The 19,020-nt window shown below is 39.5% G+C and overlaps 1 protein-coding gene across 2 annotated transcripts in view; it reads right to left on the reverse strand.

Moving 5' to 3' along the window:
• Nucleotides 1-4,188: 4,188 nt before the first annotated feature.
• GLYCTK (glycerate kinase) overlaps nt 4,189-19,020 on the reverse strand; it is a 29,078-nt gene continuing 14,246 nt past the window's right edge. For both annotated transcript variants that reach the window (XM_088134042.1, XM_088134041.1), the window contains 2 exons: nt 11,526-11,701; nt 4,189-9,038 (listed from right to left, as the gene is read on the reverse strand). In XM_088134042.1, coding sequence (XP_087990168.1) covers nt 8,130-9,038; nt 11,526-11,701 — 1,085 coding nt within the window. In that variant the 3' untranslated portion in view covers nt 4,189-8,129. The remainder of the gene's footprint in view (nt 9,039-11,525; nt 11,702-19,020) is intronic.

Genomic DNA, 19,020 nt, shown 5'->3' on the forward strand with positions numbered 1-19,020 from the left:
AAGCACAGGACAACTACTTTTAGGGGATCCATGCACTAATCAGGCTGTTTGGGTCCAGGCAAAGAGGGTTTAGGTGGGAGGGAGTGGGGAAAACCAAGCACATTGGCTGCTCCTAGGGAAAGGTGGGGAGGAGGTACTGGGAAGCTTCAAGGGTGAACAGGCCAATGGGAGGTGATGCACAGGCAGCCTGGCCTTTCCTTGCAGAAGGACAAGGGCACAGGGCAGTGGCTGCAGCTGAACAGAGGGTGGGAAAGAGAAGGGCTGAGAAAATTGGGGGTGGCTGAGTCAGAATGAGATGCTACACTGAGTGGGGCAGCTGAGGGGAAGATGGGAACAGAAGGTGCAGGGAACATTGGGGGCAGGCTGGTAGGATACGTTGCATTGGCAGCTGGAAAGGGGCCTTGCCCTCCTCCTTCCAGATTTTGTTTCTGCATCTGACCTGAAATGGTTCAGCAGAAGTGCAGAAACACAGGAGTTTATACTGAATTTAAAGAAAAAAAAATTTGCTCACCTCTACTACTTAGCTATGAACTATGAGAGTCCAAATCCCTAAAACACCCAAAATTCTTGGATGATAATATAAGAATGTCATCAATCTGAGTTATGGTTAGATAGTATGGGATTTTAGTATGCAACCTGTCCTTCAGAAAACAGTTGAGGCTTCAGTGTTTTCTGTTGCAACAGTTGTAAAACTAAAACAAAGAACCAATGATTGTTAACACCTTATTCGGCTTGAGAAGAGCTCCTCACAAGTGCATGATCTCATCCATGTCAGAATTATTTCTGACTCTCAGTAAATTACCTGGCCATCATTTAAAACCAAGAAGAAATCAGATACTGTTAATAATTATCCAGGACTGGTGGGAACAGTGAACCTTTTGCTCTGTGTTAGCCTTTCAAAGGAGAGATCCTTCCTTCCTTCCTTCGCCCTATTTTCTTCAGGTTCTCTCACATGTGACCATCTACGCAGGGTGCTTTAGGTAGTTCATCCTTAACTACAGAAAACATGCCTAGGGCAGTATTTTCAAGCATCTGCATCTAGGCAGCTTTCTGAAGTGGTTCTCCACCATCATTTGAAGAAAAGAAAAGCACGAATAATGGCAGAAATACTTTCCAGAGGCTGTTTTATTTATTTATATGTATTTATTCACCCTTATTTAAAATATGTGCATGCTACTTTCTATTTTAAAATATCTCGGTGCTATTTACCGTGATGGCTGGAGAAGAATGGCTATGCTTTTATGCACCTTCCTTTGGTGTCTGCTTATATTCAACAGTGAGCTAAGTTGTTTCCTATATGAAAAGTTGAGGTCAAAGGCAGTTCTTCTGAGGGGGAGCTGTTCTTTTTAGAACAGGGTGAAGACGTGCCCTGCCATCGATCCTGCCTGATAAAGAAGCCAATGACAAATAGTTCTATCTGCAGCCGAGTGGTACCCTTGGCTTTTTGTGAGTTGGGGTTTAGCGGAAAGCAGAACAGGATGTTGTGGCAGGAGTATTACTGCGGTTATATCATCTTTCCACAAGTTTCTGAGGAACCATCAGGGGCTTTTATAAAGAATGTGTTAAATCTGTCATGTTAGTGAAAATGGCAAAATTAGTTTGTGAAAGAGATTATTGGAGAACCCCTTCTGCTCACTTCATAAAGCACCCATTAACACCTTGTGAAACATTAGCCATTAATCAGAATCTGGGCAGAATAAACTACCATACATATCATTATCTGATCCTTAATGAAGCGATAATAAGAATGCTGGGGAGAAGGGATATTAATGTCTCCTAAGAGTCCAGAGCAGTGGAAAGGCTAGAAGCCAAGATTTTTAATTTAGTGCCAAAAGCTTCCACTGTTAATAAGGTAGTTACTTATCCTCAGCCATTAGCACTGTTTGGCCACAAGTGTTCCACTTACGTAAATGAGCTCAGCCCTGAGAAAGTGCCAGCTGTTGTGCTGTTGATCCTCTTCCCATCTGGCTCTATCCTGCCCGGTGGAATCAGTGTCTCTCTCATTCTGCCCAACAGACAGTGCCATTCAAGCCATTGCTTTGTTTTCTCGTTTGGCCTTGATGGCGTTACAGCATCCATCCTTCCACAGAGATAATACTTCGAGAACATAAACTGTCAGTCTCTGCACAACACTTGACTGACCTGTCTCACCTAACATTATCAAAGTCAAGCAAAAACACAACTGCCTTTTAACCGTTTTTTGTTTTGTTTTTTAAATCATTCCGCACTTTCAAAGGGTAAAATCAGCTTTAAAACTTTTAGCAGAGTATTTTTTCCTCCTGGGGGATCTTTAACAGTGTGAAGATTTTGGTTAAAGATTGAAGCACTGCAGGTGACAGAAGAGAGTGCTACTATTGTTCTCCAGTTGAAGCATTTTTGCAGATTTTGGAACTTTTACCAAACCTTACAGAACTGCCTGCATGACATGTGCAATATACGTGTATATGAAAATTGACCCTGAATCCTGGTAACTCCATCAATATATCCATGTAATGTTCTTGGCAGCAATATGGATGTGATTGGCATTGCTTTCTTCCTAAATGTTTTCTCAACTTTCCAGTTTTGCTCTGGGTGTTTCTGCTGTTTTCCTGTCCCAAACACTAAGCAGGTGCCACCCTGCTTTGGAATCAGTCAATAACAGGTAAATAGAGATCTATCGAAGTGATTCTCACCCTGGGGCTCTCCAGATGTACTGGACTTCAATTAATACAGCACTCATCTGGGTTTAGGAAGCATGCTATGTCATACTGCTCCTGTTTCTCAAAAAAAAAAAAAAAAAAATGGAGAAATGTTGCAAGAATATTTTGGAATGCTAAACACCAGAACCACAGAAGACCTGCCACCCTTTTGCTATCTTCCTTCTACACTACTTGCTGAGATAATGAACAAACTGACCACAGAGACTTGCCTATCTTTTCCCTGCCTTGGCTATTTTGGAACAAGGTACTGTAGATTATAATGCGTAGAACTACTTATGGAAGTATATCCCATTTAGATCAAGAAATGTTCATATGGCCATCAACACAAAAGATAGAGTGCTATAATCTCCTGGTGCTATGTTTAAGTCCTCTTATTCTGACACCTGCCTTTTTTACTATTCTTGCCATTATGTTCCTCTCTGAGCCTTCTAAGTCACTATTACTGCAGATGGTAAATAAAAATTAAACTACTAACCCTTTACTACTAGATTAATATTTATAGAGTTCCTGTGGTTCTGGCAGAACCAGTCCCTAGCAAAACCATTATTGAAATGAACGAAAATGATTAATTCACATTTCCTCTTCTTCCTTTCATGTAGAATAAAATCACCAGGTACAAATGAGTATTCTGTGGGGTCTGACAATTACTTATGTTCTGCAGTACAATAATTAAACCAATGACTTTCCATGTGTACTACACTCCCGGCCAGCAACTAGTGAATGGTGATACGTGGTGCTGTGGTTTCAGGAAAACATGAAACTGTGCTTTATTGGCACAGGTACTTGCAGATCAGACTTTTACTTTCATTGTGCAGATGTCTTTATTCATAGAATGCATTTGTAAGCCTCCACCTTTGGCCGCTTTTCTTTGCAGAGGAATCCATAGAAGATGTGATAGAAAAATTACATAGTGATGTTTAATCAGCAGCATCAGAAGAATGGAAAGGATTAGTAGTGGAGTCTAGCTGCATCCTCCTACACATAGTCCTTCCTATGATCATTCTACGGTGGCAGCAAGACAATGCTCTGATTTGCTTATGTCCTGTATGTTTTTCTTTCTCCATCTTGCATGGTCCTCCAATGACAGTAAGAGCCACAAAGCGTGTACACCCTGTTTAGAAAATCTGTTCTTATAGTTTTGTTGTCATTGACCAACTTTCCGCATTTCTAGTTTCACCTCATTAAAGGAAAGGAGAGTGGGAAAAAATATATTCAGAGAGAAGAGCCAAGTGAATACTGACATGAAGTGTGCTTTGAGCAGCAACATCCTTTCATCTAGCTCTTTTTATCAGCTTTTTTGAAAAAGGTGTTTATTTTAATAATCAGTGAAATATTCATTTTACACACGCACACAAGCACACACACAATTTTAAGAGCAATGGGATTACCCGGGAGAGGTAGATGCTGCCAGGGCTTTGCGAATGAGCCTGAGATCACGCATGAACAGCATCTCCAAGGATTAATGAAGAACTCTGCTGATATAAAAGAAACTGTTTTATTTTATTTTTTTCCTGAAGCTGTTGCTGTGGGGGATACAGAAAACACGGCGGGGACACAAAATTGGTTCAAACCTGTGCAGGAAGGCAGATATAAGTAGGCTTTCATCCTTGAGTGATTTTAGCAATACAAATCCTTAATTCCTCGTCCTTTAACACAAAAGTTCTTCACTTATACTTTGGCAAAAAATCATCTCATTTGCCATTAACCATTTGTATGCTGTTAAATGCTTGAAGTGTGATATATTCATTGGCAGCTAAATGCAGTAACACCATGAAACAAAGATTGTTTTGTACTACAGAAATATTCCAGACATTGTAAGGTAACTTGTACCTGCTAGGAATACTCTGTATTGCATTAGGTAACTTGATGGGAGACCAGGTGACACATAATTAGCATCCCCTACACCCCAAGACCACTAATCCAGTTGAAATGGGTTTGATTATGTATCCTGAACTTTCGGTTAATAATGATGCAGTTTCTACATTATCTTGTAAATATAGTTAAAATCAATGTTTTAATCTTTCATTTCTGGATCGAAGTGCAAGAATGTAATATTTGGAGAAGATACACAAATTAACTCTCTAAACTATTTCTAGACTGCCTTTAAAGACCAAAAGGTCCAAAGGAGTATGTTTCATTTTGAATAGGTTTTCCACATCTTCTTGGATTTTAAATTACCCAATAACTGTGGAGGGTGGTTTACTATGAAGTGTAAGAGGGATCATCTTTCCAGTGTTGCCAGCTAGATGGAAGATATTTGTTCATGAACAGCTCTCTCATATTTGAGAAATGATTTCAGCCACCAAATCACGTGAGCAAAGCCTGATCGCATGGATTTTTGCCATGGAATTTCCCACCTGGTTGTTTTCTAAGCTGAGCAGCCTCTGGTCTCAGATACGTGGGCTCCATGGAGCTAGAAGATCAGGTAAAGGGCAGCTGAGTAATGCGATAATCACTGCAATAATCTCTAATCTAGTTTACTACACCTTGTTAAAAATTTGGTGATATAGTAAACAGGTGATTCAACAGGAGACAGCAAACACTGATTGGCAAATAAGTAGTATTTTGAAAATATATAGTAAGGCTAGGTTTTTCTAAGCATTTTACATTGTGCATTTTTACATTTATTTCAGTAAAATAAAAAGGTTCATTGGCAGCAGAATTCCAAACACTAATATACCAGCAAAGAGCTCTGCATCCAGCTGGATGGAAGAACTCTTGGGCTTGTCTAAATGTTATTGATACTAGGCAGCCCAATGGAAAGCCAGGGAGACTTAGGATCTGGCAAATCTTTGAGGGTTTTCCATTGGAGGTTTTGATTAAGGAAGAGTCCAATGTGGAGTCAGTGGGAGAGGGAATCAAATATACATTTCCTCCTTTTAATTTAAGCAGGGGCAGATTTGATCAAGCCTATGGTTCCCAAGGACCATAAGATCATTCTGTATACATATTTAAGAAAGGGTTCGGGGGGGGGGGGCGGCCATTTTAGTTTGCTGCAAAACAAGGATAGAGTATTGTAGTAACTTAAAAACTAAGTTATGGTTAACTTATGGAATACTAAATTTACTGTAGTCATTAAGATGCCATAGGACTTGTTTAAAAATGGATTGGTATTCTAATTCACCTGTTCTGTTGAGAAGAAAAAGCAATATTTCGCTCAGAAGAATCATAACGGGTGACTTTCACGTAAGTCATTATGTTACATATATGATCAAAACTCGATTCTGTTCAACTTATCCAAGGAAACAGATGAACTTGGTGATGATGCTCCGATAGTAGACTGCATTTTGCAATGCAGCAAATTGGCAACAGTTGCCCATGTAAGGCTTTCTAGCCTTTGTTCTCTGGGATTAGAGGAGTTAATCAGAGTGACAGTGACTTCTGGCTTGATACAGTTAGAAAGGTCACAAACCTGAGGCTCCATTGTTTTCCAGTCAATGGTAACATAATACATAAAATGTTTGCAGCTTCCATTCTGCACAATGTATTCCCCCATGAAATTATCAATCAGCAAGAAAAAGCCATTACAAAAGGTGAGCAAGGTCGAGGTTACATTAGTTTCAGCACATCTAGCCTATTTTTCAGACTCTTCTTCCAATAACAGGTGCTAATACTGAAATAGAGCAGGTGTTAAGAAAATGCATATCCTGCCTGAATTTGATAGAAATTAGATTCTCAGTTCCAGCCTGATTGGATGTGGACTCTATAGCTGAGCAAAGGAAACTTGGAGCTCTCAGTTCACACTAGGATGAGTTAACATACAATGACAAGCTGATTTTTCATGTTGGGAAACCAGGAGTATATAGCTAAGGCAAACTTGAGATTACTGATCTGAAGCCTTTGTAGTATTAGTTTTCAGATAATGGTGGGAGAAAATCGTCTGGTGTATGAATTTAGCCTAGATGCGCTGAAGTCCCATGGCAGAATCTAATAAACATTCTTAAACAAAATGCTTTATTTTGGAACGATACACAAAAGTTAAGCTGTACTGCATTAGCTTCAGAAACTAGAGCAAATCCATGGGGAAAAGAGTTACAATGTTATGGCAATATTGCTTCTATATGAAACCGGTCTTTCCTCCCAATGTCGTGTCTGATTCTCTTACTGAGGTGTCTCTGTGTACATGAAGTCTGAAGGAGAGGAAGCCTTCCCATGTGCATGAAGAACCCCATGTGAGCAAACACCTTGCCCTGTCATGGTTCCTGCTTGCACGAAATCCTCTGAGTGAACAGCTACAGTATACAAGCAAAAAAACCCCACTCTACAGACATACACCATGTACCTCTAGATGCCTGAAAGAGAATAACATCACATGCATGAAAGTTGGGGGGGAAGCTGCCCCCCTATGAGACAAACTCATTTTTAACATCTGACAAGGGTACAGTTTCAAAATATGTGGGTCCATAATCAAACTTAGGCAACAGAAGATGGAGAAATTAAGGTGGCATCTTGATGGCATTCTCCAATAAGACTGAATAAGCCTCCTACAGGGCTCTTTAAAATAGCTCCTCTTTTTCTGCCTGGTCTATTCACAACTGACCAGAGGGATTCTTCACACTATTGAAGACTATGTACTGGTAAGTTTATATGAAAATATACAGTAGCTTTGGGTACAAGAATCATGGTTGCAATATACTCAAGACAAAACATATTTCCTCTGTGCTTTCACAAAGGCTCAATGTAGACAATACCATTAACCTTCACTGTGCCCACTCTATATAATGATACGCTGATTTAACTCTTATAGAGAAAAAACCTCCTTAGTAGATTCTGGATTTCTTTCTCACCTCCTCCCCCAGGAATTCTAATGATAGGTGTGGTATCTAACTTCCATTGGATTGAACCCCATATTAATATTATTATACTTTGCTTTCTCAGAAAAAATGTTTGAGTGTTCTTGATTTCCTAAATCACAAGCTTTTAAAGCATATTACAGCAAAAAGGCAGAGGTCTGGAGATTCGTACAGGAGTTAGCACTGTTGAAATAATCTGTCAGAATATTGCTAAAGGTCATTCCTTGTTTAAACTGGCAATACCTTTCTGGTATAATTTCATGGCTGCTCCAATATAATAGTATTTGTTTAAATATACAAAGCCATTATCACTTTTATTGCTGTGCTGTGCCTTCACAGCCATTTCTGTTATATTACTATCCTCTAAATGTACTGGCATTTAAATGTATTTTCCCTATTACTGTAACTCTTATGAAAATCGATTAAAATAATTTAAAAACAAAGTTCTATTATCAAAATTAATTGTGATGGTTTCAAGCAGCTGTTTCCCTGGCCTAAATAAGGACAACAAAGCATCTCTCGCTTGTCTCACAGTAACCTTCCATTAGGTCTTTGATATCAACAGCCTGGACAGAGACACTCCATTCAGGTTGTCCACAGATTCCTTCTTAATAAAAACAGCTAAATGTCTGTTGCATCACCAAGTTCTTCGGATTCTGATTAAAACAGTGTGAATGTCCATGACATTTGTGCCTGTCAGGCCTGTCATCAAAAGGTGATGTCCATTTTGGAACTTGGTGAAAAACGTGTATGAATCATTATTACCCAGCGTGTTTTCTACATCAAAGCCTTCCTGCTCGGCCGCCTCCACCAGATCCTGGCTGCAGAAGGCCCCAGCAGCCTCTGTTGGCCCATCTTGTCCATCAGTTCCACCACTCAAAAACATGACTTCGTATTTATTAAGAAAGCTTCCCTCCACAGTGGATCTAGCTCTGTGCAGCTCCAAGGCCACTCGCAGAGCCAGTTCCTGGTTTCTTCCACCCTTCCCACTTCCTTGAAGCTGCACAGTGGTTTCTCCACCTGCCAGAAGACAAATGGGGGTTTCCGCATGGGGTTCTTTCAGAGCTGTTAGAGTGTCTATAAGGTTCAAGACTGGAATCTTCATCTGTCCTGCAAAGTTTGTGAGCATTTCTTTCACAGAATCTTTTAAAGGTCTATTCCCAGCATCTTTCATAACACTCAAACAAACAAACTGAATCAATAGACTATAGAGATGGGCAACAGTGCTGACCTCCCCACACACAGCATCACTCAAAAGTATAGTCAGGTAACCCAACTTTTCTGCCTGGCATTTGGCTTCCTCTAAAGCTAGTCTGTTGGATCCAATCACAACATTGTAGACATGGGAATAGTCTTGCTGAGTGTTATGCTTTGTGACAGAACTAGAGAGGACTGTCAACACAGACTCTGGCAAGTTATTCAATATATCATACTTGCCCAGTATTCGAAAACAATCCTGCATGCTGTGAGAACTGGCAACAGTTGGGCCACTTGCTATAATGTCCAATGGATCCCCAATGACATCAGAGAGGATGAGGCTCAGTACCTAAAAGAAAGAAGCAATAGATAAATATTGTTCATGTTGTATAGAAAATTGGTAATATTTTCAGCTATGCCTACCCTGATTTTTTTTTAAATTGAATTTTAATATGCCCATAATGTTTGAAATAAGCTGTTTCCAGGATGATTATATAAGAAATATGAAATGGTAAGAATGACATTCCACCATTCCTTATAAAACAACGATTCGCTACTTTGGGTTATTACGGAATGGATTTTATTAGATACTTTTTCAAATAAAGCTATAGACCAGATCTCACCATTCCATCTATCCTTTGAAATATTATCCAGATATTCCCATTGTTTACCAATGACTAAGTTGGCTGCTATAAGCACAAAAGTAAGTTTTTTACTTTGCAATTTCTTATTCTGGCCATCAAATATGCAAAGCAACCTTAGCTTTGAGGAGAATTGAACCTTTGAGTTTCAGTTGCTACTGAGCACAAGTTCATCTGCATACTGTATGTTACTCACTTTGGGTCTGCAAGATCAGATTATCACTCAAATAGGGAAAAAAGAAGCCAAAGGTCAAATATTATGTGGAATATTTTTATGTTCTCTAATACCACCTTGACAGCCAGTTTGATCTAGTGGCTAAGGCACCAGGCTAGAAACCCGGAGACCCTGAGTTCTAGTCCTGCCTCAGGCACGAAGCCAGCTGGGTGACCTTGGGCCAGTCCCTCTCTCTCGGCCGCAGGAAGCAGGCAAGGGCAAACCATTTCCAAAATCTTGCCAAGAAAACTGCAGGGACTTGTCCCTTGTCCAGGCAGTCACCAGGAGTCAAAAACTGACTTGAAGGCACCCCCCGCCAAAAAAAACCCTACCTTAGAAACTATAGATTCCAATTGGAGGCATTTTAGAAGCTCAGCTATAAATCACAGAAGCGGCAATCCTAACCAACCTCTTTCGCAAATAACCCCTGCTGAACTCTTTATCAGATTTACTTCTGAAAAACATATTTAAAATTATAACATTCAATAAATTAATGAGCCCTTATAAAATCTGCAAGTAGTAAGTAGCAATTTATAAAAAGGCAGCTCCCAACTTCCCTCAGGGAGGATGTTATTTCTATTAAGGCACCTTCTATAAAAGGTGTAAGAATGAGGAAAGCCATTCTTTTATGTAATCAAATTCAACCCAAAGATTCATGATTAAAATAAAATAATTACATCAACGTTGTAAGAAGTTTTACTTGCTTAATTGCACTACTTGGAATCATGCGCTAAATAACATATACATTTGAATCTGCACTGAAAAGGAAAAGGAGAAACTCTGCGTATGTGAAATGAAGCTTAGAGTTTTAGGACAGGAAAGATAGCTACATTCACATTTCCTGCCTGCTGAAAAAATAGGAATGAACGATGTGGCTAATCCATGTCTTCATATATTGTCTGTCTCCTGCTGTAAAAAAAAAAAGAAAGAAAAAAGGACGACTCCGTGTATTACTAACAAATAGACAGAACTGTGTTTGACATATAAAATATGAATCATTCTTCAATTTTTTTCCTATTACTCTGACAAAATTGCTCATTGTCATTCATTTATGATAAATAGGTCATATTTCATAGTTTCTACATTTATAGTGTTCTTAGCATGAAACTGAGCAAACTCAGGGAGGCAGTGAAGGACAGGAAGGCCTGGCGCAATATGGTTCATGGGGTCACGAAGAGTCGGACACGACTTAACGACTAAACAACAACAACAACAATTGTTCAATATACATGCAATATATGCAAAACAGAAAAACTTTTAAAAAGTTAAATCCCTCAGTCCAAATTATTTAAAAATTGTGTAAAACAAAGAATAAGGAACAAGGCTTTTTTTTTTTACTTAATTCATATTATTCATTACTGCTGAATAATCAGGATTTTTGATGGAATGCTTTGGGATTTTTAGCACAGAATTTTAGCTCCCCTGCTCAAATAATCTATTCACTTCAAAGACTGGAATTTATCACTTTCCATTTTTGAAAAAACCTCTGAGCATGACCTTATGGTCATGCAAAGGAAAGTAAAAGTATGCAAGAACTTCTGGAAAGGGCTTTGGATGAAAGCTAATGTACTAAAACAGGGATCTTCCTGATTTATACAAAATTAGCATGTGTTGCAATGATTTTTTGATAGACAAATCATTGTTGTTGCCCAATTCACTCTGGGCGTATTAATTTGCATTTACTGTATTACTTTATATGCACATTCCTCAGTTCAATCTAGAGCTAAAAGATTTCTTCAAGAATACCAAAAAATGTGAAGAATCAATCACAGCTATTTCCTTACATTCCTTAGATATTTAAGCATCACTGCAACAGAGCTGACTGATATAAAGTCACTGACACTGATGAGGATTAAAATTATTCTGATCTTCTGCACCAAAATTTATTCCTCTCTCAACCATACTGAATCTAGAGAACTAGAACTGGCATTCCTTTTCAAACCAAGAGTTATTGGGTAAAAACAGCTTTTAATAAACTCACCTGGGCAGGATGAGCCACCCGTGCCAGCCCCCCACCTTTTAACAAAGAGAGCGCCTTTCGAATGGTATTCAACTCCTGAATGGTGGCTCCTTTTGCAGCAAGTAACCTGGTGATGGTTCCCTTCTCTTCGAGGGTGACAGGAGGGATAGGTGCAGGTAAAAGGGCAGACCCACCTCCTAAAATGCAGAAGAGTACATTTTTATGCAACAAGGCTCCTTCTTGCAAAGGCTAGCCTCTATCAGCAAGACAACGGGCACCAAAGAGAGCCATATCAAGGCCTGCATTTTCCTCTTCGTCTCTTTCCATCCTTTGCAATGGAAGCAATTTTTCTCCTCCCTTTTTTCAGACGATTGTACAGTTTAGCAGAATGACAACTGGAGATACTTTTCTATCAAGCACTTAAAACAGAGATTCACATACAAACTCCCTCTAAAAGTTTTTTTTCCCCCCTCCAATGTATATTAAAAATAGAGAGCCAGTTTGGTGTAGTGGTTAAGACACCAAACTAGAAACCGGGAGACCCTGAGTTCTAGTCCTGCCTTGAGCACAAAGCCAACTGGGTGACCTTGGGCCAGTCCCTCCCTCTCAGCCCCAGGAAGCAGGAACTTCCCAAGCTGACTGGGAAATTCTGGGAGTTGAAGTCCACGCACCTTAAAGTTGCCAAGGTTGAGAAACACTGATCTAGTAAATCAAAAGTTTCACCCTAAAATCTATTCAGATTTCACTATTTATCTAAAGAAAGCCACAGAGTAACAGGGTGGACATTGCAGGCGCAGACAAACACACATTTTACAGTATATGCTATTGCTGCACAAAAAGCAGCTCTAAACACAGCACCAGTTTAAGCAAAATATAGAAGTGAAATGAACTGCAACTAAAAGCTTCAGCCAAGTGTCAGGGATAGATGGATTACAGAGAGACAGTCCAGTAAAGAAAAATATCTCAAGCACCAGCCAGCCAGCCTGAGCAATGGGTGCAGGATCACAACCAACAGAATGCCCATTGAAAGAAAAGATCAAGAGAGTTGTGAAAGGCCTCGAGGCCAACTCCATGCCAGTGTCAGTTCAAAAGTTGCTATGAAATGCAAAATATGCTGAGGTTTGAGGCACAAGATCTTGCAAAATACAACCCGGAAAAAACAGTTTAAGAACGAGTTCCATTCCTAAGGTCTGTCCTCAAGTGGAATTTGTATGTAAGACGGAACAGTATTATTGTATAATACTGTATAAGTAATATTATTTAATGAACTCGAACCGTTGTGCATTTAACTTGAATCATTGTCTAACTTGAATTTTGCCACAATAGGCTCCATTCTTAACTATGGGTCGTCCTTAAACGGGCATTCTTAACCCGGGGACTACCTGTAGATCCTAAACAATCATTCATGCAACTTATGCAACTTACGCAGTCTGGGGATTCTTCTGGGTTTAGTTTTGTATTTGGAGGCTCAAATCCTGGCTTTAGCTAACTGTGTCAGTCTTGGCAACAGTGACATATCTAGGCTGGGTTACTGCAGTGTGCTCTATTGGAAGCCCCCTTGAAGAGTCCTCAGAAAACTAGTCTAAAAGGCAATGGCAAGAATGTTGTGGGATGTCTGCAGGCATCGCTATACCCTAGTCCTGTGATGGCTGCCAATAGTTACCTCTTTGTTTTGGGGCACAATTCAAAGTGCTAAGAATAATTTTGTAAGCATTATTTGTACAGTCCAAGATACCTTAGGGCAGTGTTTCTCAACCTTGGCCACTTTAAGATGCAAGGCTGGCTGGGGAATTCTGGGAGTTGAAGTCCACACATCTTAAAGTGGCCAAAGTTGAGAAACACTGCCTTAGGGAATGCCTTCTCAATGGTTGCCCTCAAACTATGGAACCCCTCTTCTTAGGAGTCTAGACTGTCACCCTATTGGATAATGTTTTGCCAACAGGACCAGCCTTTCTATTTTAGGAAGGCATTCAACGCATGGTTCAATTTTAGAAGACATTATTTCTATTAGATGTTTTTGTACATTTTTAAAGCTTTGCCAAAACGTAATTCTTGTACTTATTTCCAGTGTTTTAAGTTGCCCTGAGGGATACATATGCATTAAAGGATAGGATAACAATGTGTATAAAAATAAAATCAGTATCAATACTGATTAATTGCTGCTTAATTGCTACTTCCCAAATCTGGAATGCCTTACATTTATAAAATGTAAAATCTAAAAAAGGTTGTTTGCAGCTAGTGGAGGAGGGTAAGTGAGGAGAACGCGTCAATGTATTTTTAAAAGATCTGCCTGAAAGTTCCCACATAGTCAATACTGCCACTGAATAAAGGCCATGTTACCCAAGCTTGCAGAATTGTGCCAATTTAAGCGGAAAGGCATTGTGAGTGAAACACTAGCAAGCTGACCCTTGCTCTAGACTTCTTTTGTCTCAGCCTCGTCCCTGATCCAACCATGTCCATACCATGAATCAGTTTTGCATGACAGTTATCTGACAACCGGGTAAATAGCGAATGCTTCCAGAAATGATGCCTGGGCCCCCACAAGAACCTAGACTTTTGTGCCCTACAGTGACACAAACTGTAGGTTCAGCTGCTCAATAATCCATGCATGTTTTAATATTCTTACTGCTTTAATATACAGAAAAGGGAAATGGGGGATGAAATAATAAAGAAAAAAACACACACAGAAAAAGGAAACAAAACATATCATGGTACATATCAAACCAATGTTTAAACTCATCTTTACATCTTGATCACACAGACTAATTTTTATCAGTCTTTCCATTACATCAGGAGAGATCCAGTTCATAAACAGAAAGGAAACACATATCAATAACCTCCAAAACTATAAATCTGGGGTCACGCCATCTTTCCACCACTGAAGAATAATCTTTTTTGTGGTCCCTCATGCTTGCTAAATTCATAATTCTTCATACAGAGATTAGTTCCAATTTGTGGGGTGGTGGTGGTAATAATTCAAAAGGACATTCACATCTTTAAATTGTATTGAAGTTTCTAACACCACATTAAGAGACTTATGAGTATAAAACCATAACAGGGTAATAGTGGATCAAGTCCATATCATACAAGTAAGTGTTCCTTCTCCCATTTTACATGTGCAACATCTGACTGATACCTAAACATTTTAAAACACTATTTGATGTAAAAAAATATTTTACTGAAATAATCTCATATTAAAATCATAAGAAACATATTTACTATTCTTTAAAACTCTTAACCATTCGTTTTTAATGAGATATTTCAATTCTTTGTTCAATTCTTCTTGCAAATGACTAATATCCACCTTAGTGAAACTCTTTAATGGTTTATTTAGAAAAAAAACCCCAGTAGAATCAGAATCATCCTAAAAAACATGCCAATACTGGTAGCGATTTGGGAATCTAGAGACATTGCAAATGCATTTGGACCAAATATGAAATAAACAAATGCTTTAATTGGCCACATTGTCATTTTGCAATTTTAGGCGATCCAAAGACTTCTTGCAATAACTCAAATGGTTTAAATATTTGCTTGGCAACAACCTGATTTCAAGTATTAATACTCCCTATCTGCAATTTTCACTCTGAGATTATCAGATCTTAAGTTTACCACGTGAATAAGGGTCAAAATTCACTTTCCATCCCAACACCTTCCCAAATGTACTTTGCAGCCATTAAGGTTGAAAATACAATGGAGCTACGCTAAAATCAAGCCCCTGTGTCGGGGTCAAAGGAGTGACATAATAACTTTCTAACAGTGGTTTCTTTTCACTTGTTCCCTTGTATTCTGTAGAGGAATTGGTCTTAAAATACAAGGCTAATTATAAAACTGAAAGTCTGGAAAATAACACATACACACCCTTCATCTCATGACTACTGAAATTTAGATAATAATAATTAATAATAATAATTTATTAAATTTATATGCCACCCAACTCCCAGTGGCCCTGGGTGGTAAATCTAGGGGGGGTCGTCCTTCACGTAAAAAAAAAATCAATATGTTATCAATCTGCTTAAGATAACAGAAAAGTTATTAACATAGAAATATATCTAGATAAGTATCTCAATCTTGAAATAATATTAATCTTTATGACACTTCTCTTTCCTCATGATCTCCGTGGGGATTTTCACCATCTGTTTACACTGATTTTTATCTGAGATTTAAAAAATGATATATTTACAACTGCAAATGAATAGTTTCCTTGGACTAACTATTCCCAAATACTTAATAATTATTAAATAATAATAAATGATTGTTAAATTATATAATGTGTAATTCACTGTTATATAAAATAGTATAATTACTATTTATTAAATAAATATTTTAAAGCATTCAAGCAACAACAGAAACCCCAATAATTACAAATTTCCATAAAAACATTAGTGCCTAAAGGAAATATATCAAACTTACATCAATTAACTGAACAACCTGATAAATGATCAACTGTTGCATTATATCAATAAAAATGGTATATAGAAAATACATATTTATTAATAAGACATATCACTGATACCTAATAACAGTATATGCTCAGTTTGAGCCACTATTATATCCCAGATATCCTCCATTTTTCTAATAAATCCTAAATTCAAAGAAAACATAATAGGAGATAAACTTTACAAGTTTCATGAGATATATTGATAGAGGAAGACATAATTCCTTCTGTAATAATCATCCCCAAATAACTAGAATATCACATATTAATCCAATTAATAAAGAAAAAGGGAATCCGTACAAGTGGTCCTCAACTTACAACCATTTGTTCAGCGACCGTTCAAAATTACCACAGCGCTGAAAAAAGTGACTTATGACTGGCCCTCAAAGTTACAGCCGTTGCAGCGTCCCTGCAGTCGCGTGATCAAAATTTGGGTGCTTGGCAGCCTGCCCACACTTACAACCGCAGGGGCGCTTCAACTCCCCCCACCCACCTATCTCCCCCCAACCTCTGCTCTTTTGGTTGCCCTGCACCCTGCCTTGCATGGCAGCAAGCTCTGGAGCAGCTTGCCATGCCCCAGGAAGCCCCAGGAAGCCCCAGCCGCCCTCGCCATCCTGTGCTCTGAGACCCCTACCATGCTGCACTCAGCCGACCCAGCTCACCCTGTCATCTTCTCGCTCCCGCTGCTGACGAGGAGTGTACGGCCTGGCCCTTCGCGCCAAGAAGCCCTTTGTGTCATGCCAGCAAAAGCAAGCCCCTTTGCAAGCAGTTTCTCCAGCTAATGGTTCCTCTCTGGGTCCTTCCCCATTGGGCGAAATTGCTTCCTGCCTTTCCCATTGGCTGCTGCCAGCCAATGGGGGAGGACAGGAAGCGGTTTTGCCCAATGGAAAAGGGCCAGGGTTGGCTCAGGGAGCCACGTGTAGGAATCGTTCACTGGAGAAACTGTTTGCAAAGGGGCTATTATTAGTAGTATTAGTATTGCCCAGCAGCGCGAAGCGGGCAAAAGGAAGCCACTTTCTGAAGGCTTAGGTAGTCACATGTAGGAAAAGTTCATTGGAGAAGCTGGGTCTGAAAAGGAGATAGCAAAGGGAGTGAGGCGCTTCTGTTTTGGCTGCAGGGGCTGGGTGCAAAAGGTGAACAGTCCGTGTGGGGAACTGGGAGAGAAGGCAGCTGGGCAAACACACACTTTCTGGAGTGGCTTCACATGGCTGGGCTAGGGCAGCTGCAGCTTTGTGCTGTGGCTCAGGGGCTTCTTGCAGCCCCAGAGCCACAGGGTTTTGGAGCTGCTTGCCACCCCGCAAAGCAGGGTGCAGGGCGACCAAAAGGACAGAGATGGTGAAGGAAGTTGGAGGCAGTCCCTTACCTTACTGAGGCTTTGGGCTGGGAGGGACCAAGCCTGGAACGGTTTGGATTGGGGTGGGTCTTCCTTTTTAAGTAAATTTGCTTAATAACAGCAAGGCGAATTGCTGGGATTGCAGTCACTAAGTGATGCGGTCATGTGATGTCTCACTTTATAACTGCATCGCTTAGCAACGGAAATTTCAGTCCCAATTGTGGTCATAAATCAAGGACTACCTGAATTTAGGCAGGACCTCTTTCGAAAATTTCCACTGCATCGCATCAAAGGCCTTTTCCACATTCAACAAAAGCATCAATGCCAATTTCAGTTTTTCTGAATGTATATCCAGAATATAAATTAGTAATCTAATATTATCAGATGCTTGGTGACCTTTTATAAAACTAGATTTGCAGGATGGATAATCAGAACTAATACTGTCTGTCATTTATAGGCTGGGACCGCTGTCAACATTTTTGCGTCAATGTTGAAAAGGGAAATTAGAGGATCAATTGCACAGTTTCAGTTAACACAAGCCTCAGTGAAGGAAGTTGGGGGGAAAATGGCATTGTTATACCTCCAACGGGAGAGGTCAAAGAGCTCAAGATGTCTTATGCCACCAAGGGGAATATCCATTCAGATTGGGAACCATTCCTCTTCCCATAGATTTAGTGGTATCTATTATTTCTTAGATAAAGGTGCAGCTAAATAGGCAGCTTGATCATGAGTAATCTTTAGAAGAGCTATATTACGAAAAAGTAATTAATTTCTCTCTCTCTTATGTATGGCTTAGTATTACATGACTGAAACTAAACATTTTTTTAAGTTGGTTTACTGAGTCAGAATGATTATATATTTTACCCTAGGCATCTTTATAGCGGAGATAATATCATACTGTGCAATTACTAGCTGCTTCCAGTATCTTTGCTTTATATAACTCAATGAATATTCTGTTTCAAGTTCATAAAGGGAATTAAATTCCTGTTTAATAGCTTTATAATATTCTGATGTAGGCTGCCTTGCATCCGTGCTCAAGAGTTCCTTAACTTTATTAAAGGATATACTTACAAGTAAAGTTTTTTTCTTCCTTAAAGGGACATTCTGCAAAGGTTTGGGTTGCCTGGACTGCCTTTAGGGCAGGGTTCCTCAACCTCAGCAACGTTAAGATAGGTAGACTTCAATTCCCAGAAGTCTGGCTGGGGGAGGAATTCTGGCTAGCTGGGGAATTCTGGGAGTTGAAGTCCACCCATCTTAACGTTGCTGAGGTTGAGGAACCTTGGTTTAGGGCATATCTGTGCGGCCATCCTATTGCTTATGCTTCAAGGAAAAAGAAATAGTTAACGGTTAAGCAAGAAAATGGGGGAAAGAACAATCCATACAAGAACTGCTCCAGCATAACGGAGACCAAGGGCACCAAAATGCAGAGAATGCTATGAATTATACCTCCTAAACTTGACTACTCAGAATGCCCTATTAAGTTCTTCCAGCCCATTCAGACCAAACAAATTTACCAACACCTTGGTACCCTAGATTCATTCCATGCTCCCCTCTGGCTTACTATATTTCTCAGTATTAGGCCTGGCACTGTTCTGAATCAGAATATTCTGATTCAGGACTGCCACCTGCCGGACAAAAAAAAAATGCTTTGCTGTTTCAAAATCATGCAGTGTTCTAGGCAAGAAAAGCTAGAGTACTGTTTCATAAGACTGGAAAGCTCAATAGAAGAACAGAACGTCTTTTCCAGA

The sequence above is a fragment of the Python bivittatus genome, unplaced genomic scaffold, assembly GCF_059951505.1.
Source record: "Python bivittatus isolate LINGU-HERP-01145 unplaced genomic scaffold, Pbiv_v1 ctg000080_np1212, whole genome shotgun sequence".
Taxonomy (NCBI): domain Eukaryota; kingdom Metazoa; phylum Chordata; class Lepidosauria; order Squamata; family Pythonidae; genus Python; species Python bivittatus.